Source organism: Pelophylax lessonae, assembly GCF_965119305.1.
Source record: "Pelophylax lessonae genome assembly, chromosome: 6".
In the NCBI taxonomy this organism is placed as follows: domain Eukaryota; kingdom Metazoa; phylum Chordata; class Amphibia; order Anura; family Ranidae; genus Pelophylax; species Pelophylax lessonae.
In genome coordinates, this window is record NC_138773.1 from 73,999,484 (window position 1) to 74,014,648 (window position 15,165).

Genomic DNA, 15,165 nt, shown 5'->3' on the forward strand with positions numbered 1-15,165 from the left:
ACAGACATCTAGATAGCCCCTCTGGGGACAGCGATCTGTGACACTGCTGCCCTGCTGGAGCAGAATCACTCAAAGCTGACCCTTGTTTTAGAAATAGGAGGCCCAGACTGGCTGCGATCCCGCACTCATTGACATTGCATCTGTGACTGGGGGAAGACGCGTGCCGAAGTCTGCCAAAACTGCTTCTGTTCTCAGTTGAAACACGCAAATGTTTTGTCAAATAATGCTTTGGTACACACTCCAGGAAACATACACTGCTAACCCCGTCCTCAGTTTGCACTTCTGATGCTTGGTTATTTCATATTGTTTTACAAATGCAAAACTCTTCTACTTTATTAGAAACCATCAAAGATTTTTTTATATCACTCTTGCATATTACTGTGTTGGTATTTTTTCAGCTTTTATCATGCCATTACTACAGTTTTTATTTGTATTTAACCAGTGTGCTTTTTAGGGCTCTTTCACACGGGCGGTCCGATCAGATCCGCCTGTCAGTTTTTTAGGCGGATCTGATCGGATCCTCCATGCAGCTCTATGGGGCAGCGGGTGTCAGCGGAGACACCTCCACTGACACCCGCTGCCATCCGCATCCGATCCTGTGCGTGAAATCTGGACGGATGGAAACCCTATTTTTCCATCCGTTTAGTAATCGGAGTGGAGCGGATCTGATGACAGCGGACAAGCGGTCCGCTCTCATCCGATCCCCCATAGAGGGCAGCGGGTGCTGAGACACCTCCCTCTCCGCTCTGCAAGCGGAGACGGAGCTGTCATCCGCCCGGCTCAGCGGGGATCGTGGATCGATCCCTGCTGAGCAACACGGATCCGCCTACGGAGCGGACCGTGTGAAAGAGCCCTTAATGTGTAAATTAACCCTGTACTATGGGATTCAGAGGTGGTCAATTTTGGCCCTCTTCTAAGATAGGCAGCCCCCCCTGCCTAATAAACAGGTGCGAAAGCCATACAGCATAATAGTGCTGTAGGTTTTGGGGCTTCCAGCGCGCTCATGAATTTGGTTAAAGGAATGTACAAATACTGAATCTCCCAGGGTTTCCAGTAATTTCTAACCTAACGCATTAAATATGATAATACGCATACTTTAACCACTTCTGGACTGGAAGGATTTGCCACCTTAATGACCAGGTCATATTTTGCGATTCGGCACTGCGTTACTTTAACCACTTAAGCCCCGGAAGATTTTACCCCCATTCCGACCAGGGGGTTTTTTGCGATTCGGCACTGCGTGATTTTAACGGACAATTGCGCGGTCCTGCGACGCTGTACCTAAACAAATTTGACGTCCTTTTTTCCCACAAACAGAGCTTTCTTTTGGTGGTATTTGATCACCTGTGCGATTTTTCCTTTTTGCGCTATAAACAAAAAAAAGAGCGTCAATTTTGCAAAAATAACAATATTTTTCAAATTTTTTTATACGAAATTCCCCCAAAAAAAAATGTAAAAATCAAAATTTTTTAACATTTTAGGCCAATTTGTTTTATGCTACATATGTTTGGTAAAAAAAAATTTTTGATTGGTTTGCGCAAAAGTTATTGCGTTTACTAACTAAGGGAAAGATTTCTGTCATTTTTGGTGTTTTTTTCTTTAACGCGTAATGGCGGCGATCTGCGATTTTTTTTGCAGTACTGCGACATTTCGGCGGACAGATCGGACCTCTGACTGACATTTTTGCCACTTTTGGGGGGGACCAGTGACATTACTACAGTAATCAGTGCTAAAAATATGCACCATTACTTTAATAATGACACTGGCAGGGAAGGGGTTAACACTGCGGGTGATCAAGGGGTTAAATGTGTACCTAGGGGTGTGTTTCTAACTGTGGGGGGGGGCGTGGCTTGTGAAATGATCACAGAGACCTGTGTTCCTATATAGAAGGATCACAGGCGCTATGTGATCATTCCAGGGAGAAGAATGGTCAGCTGTGTTTACAACAGCTGACCGTTCTTCTCTCTCAGCGGGGAATGAACCTGCCCCATGCATCGGAGTCCCCACTGACGAGCGGTGGGCAGGAGCTTGCCGCTAGCGGCGCACGCTCGCCCCTAGCTGCAGGCGCGCGACTGACGTATACCCACGTCGGTTTGCGCAGGAACGGCTGCCTGCCGCAGTATAACTGCGGCGGGCGGTCGGTAACCGGTTAAAGGGAAATCTGTACCTATAAAGCGACTGATAGCTTACTTCTAGAATGCTAGTTGCTTAGTTGTCATTCTGACCCAGTGACATTCATACTCTGTGTGTTTATTTTATTTTTTTATTTCATAGTTAGTCCGGTTGAAAAAAGATACAAGTCGATATGGCTCAACCAATAAAAAATAAAAAACAGTAAAGAAAACCCAACCATACAATCCCATATACACAATCCTATACCCGCAGTTGATCCAGAGATGGATTTTAAGTATTTACACTCACCGGCCACTTTATTAGGTACACCTGATCAGTTGCTTGGTAACACAAATTGCTAATCAGCCAATCACATGGCAGCAATTTAATGCATTTAGGCATCTAGAGGTGATGAAGACGACTTACTGAAGTTCAAACTGAGCATGAATGGGCAAGAAAGTGACTTTGAAGGTGGCATAGTTGTTGGTGCCAGACGGGCTGGGCTGAGTATTTAAAAAACTGTTGATCCACTGGGATTTCCATATACAACCATCTCTAGGGCTTACAAAGAATGGTCCGAAAAAGAGAAAATATCCAGTAAGTTGCAGTTGTGTGGAGGAAAATGCCTTGTTGATGTCAGAGGTCAGAGGAGAATGGATAGACTGCTTTGAGATGATAGAAAGGCAACAGTAACTCATATAACCACTCATTACAACCAAGGCATGCAGAATACCATCTCTAAACACACAACACATTGAATCTTGAAGCAGATTGGCTACAGCAGCAGAAGACCACACCGGGTGCCACTCCTGACAGCTAAGAACAGGAAACTGAGGCTACAATTTGCACAGACTCACCAAATGTGGATAATAAAAGATTGGAAAGACTTTGCCTGGTCTGATGAGTCTCGTATTCAGCAGCGACATTCAGATGGTAGGGTCAGAATTTGGCGTAAACAACATGAAAGCATGGATCCATCCTGCCTTGTATCAATAGTTCAGGCTGGTGGTGGTGTAATGGTGTGGGGGTTATTTCTTGGCACACTTTGGCCCCTTAGTACCAATTGAGCATTGTTTAAATGCCACAGCCTACCTGAGTATTATTGCTGACTATGTCCATCCCTTTATGACTACAGTGTACCCATCTTCTGATGGCTCCTTCCAGCAGGATAATGCACCATGTCACAAAGCTCAAATCAGCTCACCACTGGTTTCCTGAACATGACAATGAGGTCACTGCACTCCAATGGCCTCCACACTCACCACATCTCATCCAATAGAGCACCTTTGGTATGTGGTGGAACGGGAGATTCCCATTATGTTGCAGTCAACAAATCTGCAGCAACTGGGTGATGCCATCAGATATAACAAATTAGTTTTAATAGTATTTTAGCAGACCTAAAGGGAGCAAATAAGAGACATTAATTGTTAGGAATTACATACACTTTAAAGATAACAAATTCTGACACCACTTTGACTTTTCTCTAGGTCAGCCAAAGACAGCCTGGTAATTTTAGTGAGAGGTCCGGTATTGGTTAAGGATTACTGCACTGTATAATAAAATATATGCTGGAGTTTGAAATGAATGATTTCTTCTAGTGCCTTTATGGTGAGGCGTTTCTCACACTGCATGTGTTTTCTTCACAGTGGACTCATGGCGCTCTGGAGAAAGACAGATAAGCACCAGCACCTTCCCTACACGGATCTTCTCTTCCCCAGAAGAAACCCGTCCCAATCACCAGCAAGCCTTCCACATACGGAAGAGTATTTCTGTGGAAAACCACCTTAGTTCTTGTCATTACCCATTGCAGCCACCCGACCCCCAGGGACAAAGAGTGAAGAGCAAACTGAGGAGGCAATTTGTAAGTACATACTTTCTGCTTTCTGGTTCCAGTGAAGATCAGATACACAAGAAGCATGGAAATTGTAAACATTGGTCATCTATTGTCTTAGGGTTGACCACAGCGGCATATGATGTAACTTGTTTGGTCCTTGGTTATAATAATTGGACCATATAGGCATTAAAGCTTTTTTTTCATTTCGAGTAGGGGAGGGTTTTTACCCCTTTCAGATTTTTTTTTTTCCATCTGAGTTCCACTGGGGAGATTTTCCCTTTACTTCCTTTCCCATAGCCAAAGCAGGAAGTGACAGGAAAGCCTTCTAAAGAGAATCCCACAACTAGTGTCTCCATTGGAAGATTTCCTCCCTTCTCCCGTTCTGGTGACAACCCAACATTTGGGATTTTCTTTCACTTTGATGATAGTCACCTGGACAAATAGGGTGAATCACCCTAATAGGAACACAGACAGCAATAAAAACCTGACTGGTGTTTTAATCTTTCTCCTCTCCAGCCAAAACTAAAATAAGATACTTGTAGTTTTACTTTAGGTCCAGACAAGCTAAAGATTATGTAGCGCTTACACCTGCAGGAGCCGCTGGATATGATGGGTTCTCTGTTCTGCCATGACTCTTTAACCACTGTGTGGTCCCCACTGGTACACCTCTTTATAGATTGAAGGCTGTTCACAAATATGTAACATTAACATTAGTCTATAGAGCGGCTGCACTCTCAAGTCCTCTTTCCCCTCACAGGACTCACTACTGACAGGAGGGCGGGGGGGGGGCAAGTGGGGGAAGAAGAGAGCGGTGGGATTTCACACAGCTCGCTCTGCAGCTGTCTGGGGGGGGGGGGGAGAGAGAAGCCTGCAGCTGCACACACAAACACACAAGAGAGTCCCAGCGCTCCTTCTGTTCTGCTGTCGGAATTCCCCCCCCCCCCACCAGAGAACCTTTGGTCCCCCAAGCTAAAGTCCACTAACAAAAAAAATGTTTATAACCTGGTACATAACTTGGAACTCACAATGAGAGACATAATAAGGTTAGTAGTCATTAACAGTAAAGAATTAGCATTTAAACAGGAACTTGGCAAAAGAACCTCCTACCATTTGTCAGCGGGAGAGGGGTGTCCTTGACCATAAACCACTGACCTTGGTAAAGGCCTAGACATGTGTATTTTGTTTTGATGCGTTATTTACATAATTTTGTTTAGTAAAATCAGTTTAATTTGTTTTTAGAAATTGTTTTGTTTATTCAAATCAAATTCTATTCAAATTCGAATTGAATTGCATTCAAAACCACATTTTTTCTATTCAAAATTCGAATTTTGGAAGATGGTTATATTCTTTCTATTCCATTCTATTCTATTGTTTTTCTACTCTATTCTTTTATTTTCTTTTTTATTATTTTCTTTTCTATTCTATTCAAATTTGAATTTATTCTGTTCAAAATTCGAATTTCGGAAGAAGGCTATATTCTTTTTATTTTCATTTATTTATTTTTTCTATTCTATTCTATTGCTTTCTAGTCTATTTTTTTTTCTATTCTATTCTTTTCTGTTATATTCAAATGTATTCTATTTGAAATTCCAATTTTCTTTTTTTATTCTATTCTATTCCTTTATTTTCTATTCTATTATATTCTGTTCTTTTATTTTGTATAGTTTTTTTTTTTTTTTTTTACTCTATTATATTCTATTATTTTATTTTCTATTATATTATATTCTTTTCTATTGTATTCCTTTATTTATTATTCCATTTTATTCTATTCGGAAATTTGAATTTGATTCCAAAAACTATTTGAATTTGAATTTCAGCCGAAATTTTGTTTTGTCATTTCAGATTCATTTAAATTTGTTATTATTGTAATTCAGATACATCCGAATAACAAAAAATTTGTCCGAATTTCAATTCGGGACGAAACAAACTGCACATGTCTAGTAAGGCCCACCAATAGACTTCTCACCCAGTGTGTCCTAGTTCAGTCCCTGTATAAAGCATATATATGGACAATATCCCCCAGATTGGGACTATGACGGGTAACGACACAGGTAGGTATAACCAAAGGAAATGGTTTATTGATAATAAACACAATAAAATATATATATACAGTAATTGGCAAGAGGGCCAAAAATATTACACAATTGCACAATTTTGAAAGAAAACGTTAAAAATTGGGCGACTCTTTATATTGGTAGATCCAATGATCATTTAGACATGGAGGAACCTGTAATGTGGTTTTGAAGACCCTACGCGTTTCAATGATACTCTTCTTCAGGGGTATTTTTAAAACCTTGGTTCCAATTGACTGTTTATAACTATTTTACACTGTTCTACAAAAACAGGAACAAAATTGTTAATTTTATATCATGGTACAACTTCTAGTTATATATCATTTGTTTTTCATTGTATATTATTCAACATATCTCGTCATACACATACCATGTCTTTTTTTGTGTCATTCGATCTGCAAAGAGTCGTCTTTAAAAACTTGATCGTTTTGGCATTCTCCAGGATCACATGCTAGGAGGTGTGTACGGGGGTTTGTACTGAAGATTCAGATCATTCCTACTCAATCCAAAAAGGGAAGAGAGAGATGGGTGAATCAGTACTGGATAAGGAGCCGAGATAGGGACAGAGACGTAGGACAGAAGCACTGAGTCACTACACGGGTCCATACCCAAAAAGCACCAGCTTATTCAATCCGCCATTCTAAAAAGATTAAGTTAAAAAATATATATGTTATATTCTTATTTGTTGGTAACATGAGTTCAGTTCAGTCCCTGGAGTGGACAGATCGCCCTTTTTGCTCTTTGCACCCTTTTGGCTGTTGGAATGGATGGCTTTTCCTGTCTTTGCTCTGCCAACTAACCACCTCTGGGAGGAGCAGGGGCCAACAGTTGCCTCAACGCGACCATGGCGGCTGAGAACACACAACGGCCAGTATGTAAAAGTTCACAGGTTGGTGGATTAAGTGACCATTTGATCTGCAGTTAACCATCCCAGGGGTACTTCTCTGCTCCAAGCCCTGAACTTCTAAGTCTTCCAAATTTTGCAGAGGTATGTAATTCAAGTGCTTGTTGTAGAAGTCTTAAGTTAGCAAAGTCACTTGAGCAGCTGAGCTTTTGTGTAAATACCTTTCACTAACACTGGTACCACAGAGGCAAAGGTCTATCAACTTGTCAGGGTTTCTGGTAGTGTCGATGGATGTAGAAAGTCTAGTCAACTTGACTTGCTTCCTTCATTCCTGGTGCCCAAAACAACGCTTCTAATGATGTCTTGGAGACTGACGTAAACTCTCTTGAACAGTGTGACTCGATACAGGAACAAGCATCTCCAGTTGTCTCTTTGGGGTGTCAGAAGGGGCATCTCTTAAAAGCTGGGGCCAATTCCTCTTTCTTGCTTCGCAACATGATTGAAAGCTGGCTGAGGAAGTCGGGACTGGCCAACTCTCGGAAATTTCTATGTAGCCTTGGTAAGCACTCTTCTCCCTTGAGGGGACTTGGGCATTCACGTTTGTAGTGGCTTCACCTTCACAACTGTAGCAAGTCACTGAATCTGCTAGCTTCTCAGAAGAACAGCTGTGGAGGTTGAGGACTGACTGCGCCCTGGAACATTTCGGCCAGACAACGCAGTAATTTTGGTTGCCAGTATAGTTATCATTTCCATTATTTGTGACACCTTTGACTTCAGGGTGGCTATGCTCGAATTGACCTCCATCATACCATCTGACCCAACTTTGGCAAGTGATGCTGATGCTGGCCCCACCCCAGCATTGTTGGCCTCAAACATACTGTAGCTTCCTGCTCTCTCACTGTTCTAATGTTCTCAGGATACTTTAGTAACAGGCTAATATTTATGAAGTCTTTTGCTGTATCCAGACGGGCATCTTGTTTAGTTGTCTGATGTACTCAGACAGGCATTCACCCTGGTGTTGAAGGGCATGCTCAAATTGATAGATCGGTTCTGAAGCCTTCTCTGTTCGCCCAAATTCTTCCTGTAGCATGTTAGGGTAACCATAGGCTGTACAGTGCTTTTGACTGAACTTGAGATACCAGATAGGCAAAAACTCCTCTCAAGCTCTCGGTAATACGTTGATTCATCTGTGCTTCAGGGATATCCCACTCTTTCAGAGCCTGTGTGGCCTATTCCATCCAGGTTTCATACTCTTTTTTTTCCCCAGCAGTCCCCGAGAAGAGTCTCAACTTTCTGTAGCCGGCCCCTGAGTGGATGTTGCTAACCTGACAACACTTGTTCATTAGGTTCCCCAGAGTGGTGAAAAAATTCGCCCCTATGGTAACTGAGTTTGCTGGCATGGAAACTTCTTCGGTAGGTGTGGCATGATTTTAGCTCTCTGGGCTTGCACCTGGCACTCTCAGCAAAATCAAGCAGGCTTCAGCTTTATTAGTTAGCTGGAGATTGGCTCCTTGGAAACAGATAGGAACTCCCTTTTTCCACTTTAGTAGTACATGGTTGTGAGTGGTGACTTGATCCATTTTCATGTCCAGTATGAACACTCTCTTATTAGGAACTAGTGCCGTTACTACTTGGCGGACCTGCTCTTCCGTCCAGGTTATTCTGGGGACTTCCATCACCATGCTAAACTCCTAATGGCCATTTTGCTCCCCACACGATTGGGTGCCGGCAGCAGGGTCCATGTTGACTGTCTCCAGCTCATTGTCTTGGTGATATGCATGCAAAACAGAGGTATCCCAGGCAAGCCCCCACTTGTAGCGCTTACCCCTGCAGGAGCTGCTGGATATGATAGGTTCTCTCTTCTGCCATGACTCTTTAAACTGCTTGGTCCCCACTGACACACTTGGGTATAAATTGAAGGCCGCTCACACACGTGTATAACTTTAGCATTAGTATATTACCATACCATATCAGTATTCAGAAAATAGGCCACAGACTGCTAGGTGTTAAATAAAGTATATTGTAATAAAGCAAGTCAAACACTAGGCATAAACCAGTAGGCAAACATCTGAACATATTTAATGATGCTGAACAGAAAAGGGTGAACTTTTGCCTGACAAGAGATACCCCTGGAGGTGGCTACAAAGTACCTGGCAACTAATTGTCAGTATTAGCCAGCTATTGTTTGGGCCCATCTGTAAAGTGGTGCACATGAAGCTCTTAAGGGCTGATGGGCTGTTAGGTAAGGATCAGTCTCTATTGGCATTAACTATAGGCAGTAAGAGGTTAAGCTCAGTTGTTCCTCTCACCACACCTGGTGCACTGCGGTCCAGTCCGCTTGGTGACCTGTTGTCTCAAAAATCTCAGTCCTCACAATCAGGTCCCCCACAGGGCTCAGTCCCAGTGTTTAGACTCTCAAAGGCTCGCAGAATCAGTTTTAAGGTGGGTGCAGACAAGTGTGGGTTGCAGGTCTGTGCCCCACATCACGAAAGCCTCTCAGTGGCTAAGTCCTCTGCTTCTATGGATGCAGCACATAGCTCCAGTCTCCACCAGGTGCTCTTGCAGTGTAGACACTGCACAGCAGCAGGTTCACACACACTCTGGTTTTTCTGCATTGTCTACCCAGATCTCCACTGAATTGCCCTGGAAATGTTCTGTGCTTCCCTCTTCTTACCCAAAGCAGCTGGGGTATTGATGTCTTTAGCCCAAAGCCTCCGTTGCACAGCTAAAATTTCCATCATCCACTGTGGCTGCAATCTCAAGTCCTCTTTCCTCTCACAGACCTCACTGCTGGTGATAAGACAAAAAGGCAAGAAAGGGAGAAGGTGCCTCTAAGTACAGCATTGGCACACTGAGAATTAAAAATTACAAGATGGACAAATATACAGGCATGTAACAGCATGTGAGAGGAAAAAATATACTAGGTATATTTCACGCGCCAAAGGAGGAAGGTCTATACAGAGACCTTTTGTGCATAAATTAATAAATTATTAAATTAAAGTGCTAAGTGATTTAGTATTTGATGCAGCTGCTATATGAAAGTGCGAGTGCTAATGTGAAAAAATGTGATCACAAAATGTGATAACCTATAGCGCTTGCTGAGTGTAAACCAGGTGATTTATTTATAACCTTATTGGGCACAGTTCATACATAAATTAGTGTGCATATACTTTTTAAAATTAGTTCAATAAAGTTAATGTGCATAAAATATATAAATAAATGACAATCAATAGTGCTTATGACAAAATAATCCACCACACTAGTGATTAGTGATAAAATTATAAAATTATAAAACGCTGTGAAATATTATTAAGTGAACAATCCAAAATTATTTCATAAGGTGCCAAGTGCTTCTTCCTTTTTCCTTAAAAAATCCCTTCGCTGTAGAAATATATAAATTGCCAACTCACCAGACGGTGTGGGTCCTATGTGCCTTACGGCACTAGGACCAATCGTGCTTGAAAGGAACCTTTCCTAGGTTCTAGCAGACTCTCCCTGGGAATGGAAGGCGCCCCTCTGTAGTATCACTCAACTACGGTTAGGCTCCGACTGTAAGTGTATGTCCTCCAGCCACAATGCGCTTCCTTGGGATAAACTCCCCCAGACGGTGTGGGTCCTATGTGCCTTACGGCACTAGGACCAATCGTGCTTGAAAGGAACCTTTCCTAGGTTCTAGCAGACTCTCCCTGGGAATGGAAGGCGCCCCTCTGTAGTATCACTCCACTACGGTTAGGCTCCGACTAATCCCAAGGAAGCGCATTGTGGCTGGAGGAAATACACTTACAGTCGGAGCCTAACCGTAGTGGAGTGATACTACAGAGGGGCGCCTTCCATTCCCAGGGAGAGTCTGCTAGAACCTAGGAAAGGTTCCTTTCAAGCACGATTGGTCCTAGTGCCGTAAGGCACATAGGACCCACACCGTCTGGTGAGTTGGCAATTTATATATTTCTACAGCGAAGGGATTTTTTAAGGAAAAAGGAAGAAGCACTTGGCACCTTATGAAATAATTTTGGATTGTTCACTTAATAATATTTCACAGCGTTTTATAATTTTATAATTTTATCACTAATCACTAGTGTGGTGGATTATTTTGTCATAAGGACTATTGATTGTCATTTATTTATATATTTTATGCACATTAACTTTATTGAACTAATTTTAAAAAGTATATGCACACTAATTTATGTATGAACTGTACCCAATAAGGTTATAACTAAATCACCTGGTTTACACTCAGCAAGCGCTATAGGTTATCACATTTTGTGATCACATTTTTTCACATGTAACAGCATGTAACAGCATCACTCGGGGTCCATTCCTGACCCTGTGGCTCCCTCTTCTTCGGCCGTCCAGCAGCAAGGGGAGGTGGTAGAATAGGGGAGCCCAGCCAGGGAAAGTACTTCCATCCAAGGCCGCGATGGAACGCACGCCTCACCCGTGGACAGCATGTGGCGTAGTGACGTCAGGGGAGATAACGCGTTACAAGACTTTTTTAGTCTTGTATTTCATCCTGCCCCTGTGCCCCGTCTTCTATCAGCTGCTCAATACTGTATATTTCTCTCCATTCCTCACTTCTGGTCCCATGCTTCATTTAACTCCAGGCATCTTCTCTTCCTGTTATCGGTCTGACGAAGGAGCACTATTTCGCATGCTCCAAAACGCATTACCGCCCCCTTGATGTCACTACGCCCCGTGTGTTCCACAGGTGAGGCGTGCGTTCCACCGCAGCCTTGGATGGAAGTACTTTTCCTGGCTGGTGTCCCCTATTCTACCACCTCCCCTTGCTACTGGATGCCCAAAGGGAGGCGGAGCCACGGGCTCAGGAATGAACCCCCAGTGATGCTGTTGCATGCTGTTACATGCCTGTATATTCGTCCATCCTGTAAGTTTAAATTCTCCGTGTGCCAATAAAGGTAGTTTAAGCTGCACTTAGAGGCGCCTTCTCCCATTCTTGCCTTATCAGTTGAAGTTGCTTCAAATTTCCAGAAGAGCTGCCCCAGTGTCAGCGTGGCACCCTGCATGACCATGGAAGCCAATCAACCCCCCTCCCCTTTCATTATTGAGGATTATTCTCCCTAACGGAAGCGCCCTATGTTCTATGAACTTCACTGTTGATGATAGGAGGGGGTGGGGAGCGAGCAGGGAAATTAGAGCAGCAGGATCTCACACAGCCTGCTCTGTAGTATGGCAGCCGGCCAGGGGTGAGAGAGAAGCCGCAGCTGCACACACGAGAGTCCTGATGCTCCTCCCGGCTACCCAGCTACAATTATATATACTGTTTATATATTGTATGAACTGCCTTGACCTGTCAAAGGGTTTGTAATATCTTGCGTAGATTGGCAATTGCAGCATACTTCCAGGTATCCACAGCTCACATTTGAGGTCAATGTGAAACACTTGTGAAGAATTTTCACAGATGCTTGTGACCTTCTGATGACTTTTTTCATATCGCCGTCTAAGCTGCATCAAGCTTTTTGTTAAGAAAATCAGTTCTGATGTAAAAAATAGCCTCTTTCTTGCGCCACTAATTCTGCTCAGCTATTCTTATAATTTACACCTTTCTGCAACACTGCACAAGCAGACATGTGTCACCTATTTTAGTGTTTCAGCAATAGTTCTAGATTGTAAGCTCTAAGGAGCAGGGCCCTCTGATTCCTCCTGTATTAAATTGTACTGTAATTGTATTGTCTTCCCCCACACTGTAAAGTGCTGCGCAAACTGTTGGCTCTATATAAATCCTGTATAATAATAATAATAATAATAATGCAGCCTCCAGTGTCACCTTTCCCCCTGCAGCCTGTCCAATGGACAATAAATGAACACTAGCACTTCTGTACAATGAGCATGGAGCTGACCCAGGAATCAGTAGTGCTAAATTAAGTGAGTTGTCAAGTGGTGGTACTGTTTAGCAGTATATCATGTCTATCACAATAATGAATAGATTAAATTACAAATCCTTTGGCAGGTAAAACAGTAAACATTTGTATTTAAAATATGTATTTAGTTGTTTGTCTGGAGTTCCACTTTAACTAGATCAATAAGTGAGTGCTTCGGAAAGTTAAAATTATTTGGTATCAGATACATATTTTCCATCATCTTAAAACCTCTCTGGAAGACTTGATCACTGAACTATGTGTGCATTTGTAGTGATGGTCAGGCCCGGACTGGTCATAGGGCTCACTGGGCATTTGTCCAGTGGGCCAGGGCTGTTGGCCATAGAGCTGGCTAATGCAGGGCTGCAGACTAATACAGGTCCATGGCCTATTAATGTCTGGGCGGAGGGAGGTAAGCAGTCACTGCTGTCTGGACAGGGGCAAAACAGAAAGTGGTTGCTGCTCACCTCCCGCTGTGCAGCCATGCCTGTGTCTCCTCTACCAGAGCTGGATGTCTGCACAGAGAGTGTTAATATGATCAAGATCTGCATCCCTGGAGATCCTGGCATGGACACAGGCTGAATCCTGCCTCTGAAGATAGGACTGTACAGGGGAAGCAGACAGTAAAAGGGGGCACTGTGATTAGAGAAAAAAGGGGGGGGCATGAATGCAAGGGGCACTTTGATGGGGGGCAGTGATTTCTAGGGGCACTGTAATGTAAAGGGGGCTGCACTGTGATATAAAGGGGACTGCACTGTAAAGGGGCACTTTTTTCATTACAGTGCCCCTTTACAGTGCGGTCCCCTTTACAATAAAGTGCGGTGGCCCGACTCTGAATATCCCATCACCAACCGCCCCACTGAACGCATGCTCCACCCCCAGTCTAAAATATCCGGGCCTATTTTTTGTCCCAGTCCAGGCCTGATGATGATGATGATGGTTCAGTTCCTGGCAGATAGGCAAATCTTGGCCATATATCTGTTCGCCATTTGATGTCTGCCTGTGTTTGGGTAACGGTTAATCTTATAATATTGCCATTTTTGCAAGCAGCAAAAGATCCTTTGTACTAAGTGCTAAATTATACATAGCTCTACTGCTATAAATGTAGAAAGAAGATGCTGATATCTTCATTTGTTGTTGCATTGAAGTGATTCGTTTTGGAAATGATTCGATGATTTTAAACTCTTAGGCTACATTCACACCTGAGCGTAGCGTTTTTCGCGCGGTTTTTACCGCGATTTTACCGCGATTTTTGCGGCGTTTTTTACCGCGATTTTACCGCGATTTTTACCGCGATTTTTGTGCAGGCGTTTTTAGATTGAATAGAGATCAATGGAAAACGCCTGTAATCTGCCCAAAAAGAAGCTCATGTACTTTTTTTAGCGTTGGGCGTTTTGTATACAGCGTCAAAACGCTCAGATGTGAACAGGGGCCATTGAAATGAATAGGATTTGTCTTGTTGGGCGTTTTGAGAGCTGATCCTAGAGCAGAAAAACGCCCCAAAAACGCCCCAAAACGCCTAGATGTGAACGGAGCCTTAGCAATTTATTTTAAGCAATAACATCAGGCAGTGGCTGTTAATGATAGAATGAGATACACAGTCTGATTTTCATGATGGAATGCTGTAGGCACCCAAAACATAAAAAAAAAAAAAAAAAAAAGAAGATGTTTGGCACCCAAAACATCACCCTCGTGCTGGGATTATGCCATTTGTAAAGAACATTTTCTTGTTTTACTGATCCTATCCCACCTGGAATATTGGGACAGTTTGTATATGCATTTATATGGTATGAGTGTATTTCTACTTATCATGAAAAAAAAAAAATGTATAACTAGTAATCATAGAGGGAAAAGCCATCTCCTGGCTTTGGCACCTTATAGGCATAGGACTAGTGTGTCTAATGCTAAATCAGGTCATGATAAGATGTAAGGATGGACACTATTATAACAGTTGGATCATGCTTTATTATAGTTTTTTGCTTCCTCTTTTTTTGCTTCCTCTGGATCAACTGAGGGTTTTGGATAGTGTATATGGAAGTTCTCCATTTGAGTATGTTTGGTTTTCTCTTTTTTTAAAAAAATATGTTTATTTAGTGTTTGTCATCGATAAAAGTACAATAAGGCCCCGTTCACACTGACTTCCCGGGGCGACCTCACAGGTCGCGGCGCGCTGCTCGCACCGCAACCTCGGAGCGGCCGGCACAGACTTCATAACATTGAAGTCAATGCAGGTCACTCCAGGTCGCCCCAAAGAAGCTCCAGACCCTTTTTCTAAGTCGGAGCGACTTGTGTCGCTCCTATTAGAACGGGTCCGCAGCTTCCCTATGGAAGGCGACCTACGGCGACCTGTGAGGCGACCAGGTCGCCTCACAGGTCGCCTTAGTGTGAACGGGGACTAAGTAGAGTTTGTTCAACAGTATCAAAGAATAA

At 43.0% G+C, this 15,165-nt stretch overlaps 1 protein-coding gene across 2 annotated transcripts in view; it reads left to right on the forward strand.

The window, feature by feature from the left end:
- The window catches only part of LOC309559025 (ankyrin repeat and fibronectin type-III domain-containing protein 1-like), a 722,127-nt gene that overhangs the window by 174,066 nt on the left and 532,896 nt on the right, over window positions 1-15,165 (forward strand). For both annotated transcript variants that reach the window (XM_082262137.1, XM_082262136.1), the window contains one exon: window positions 3,759-3,973. In XM_082262137.1, the coding sequence (XP_082118263.1) occupies window positions 3,759-3,973 (215 nt within the window). The remainder of the gene's footprint in view (window positions 1-3,758; window positions 3,974-15,165) is intronic.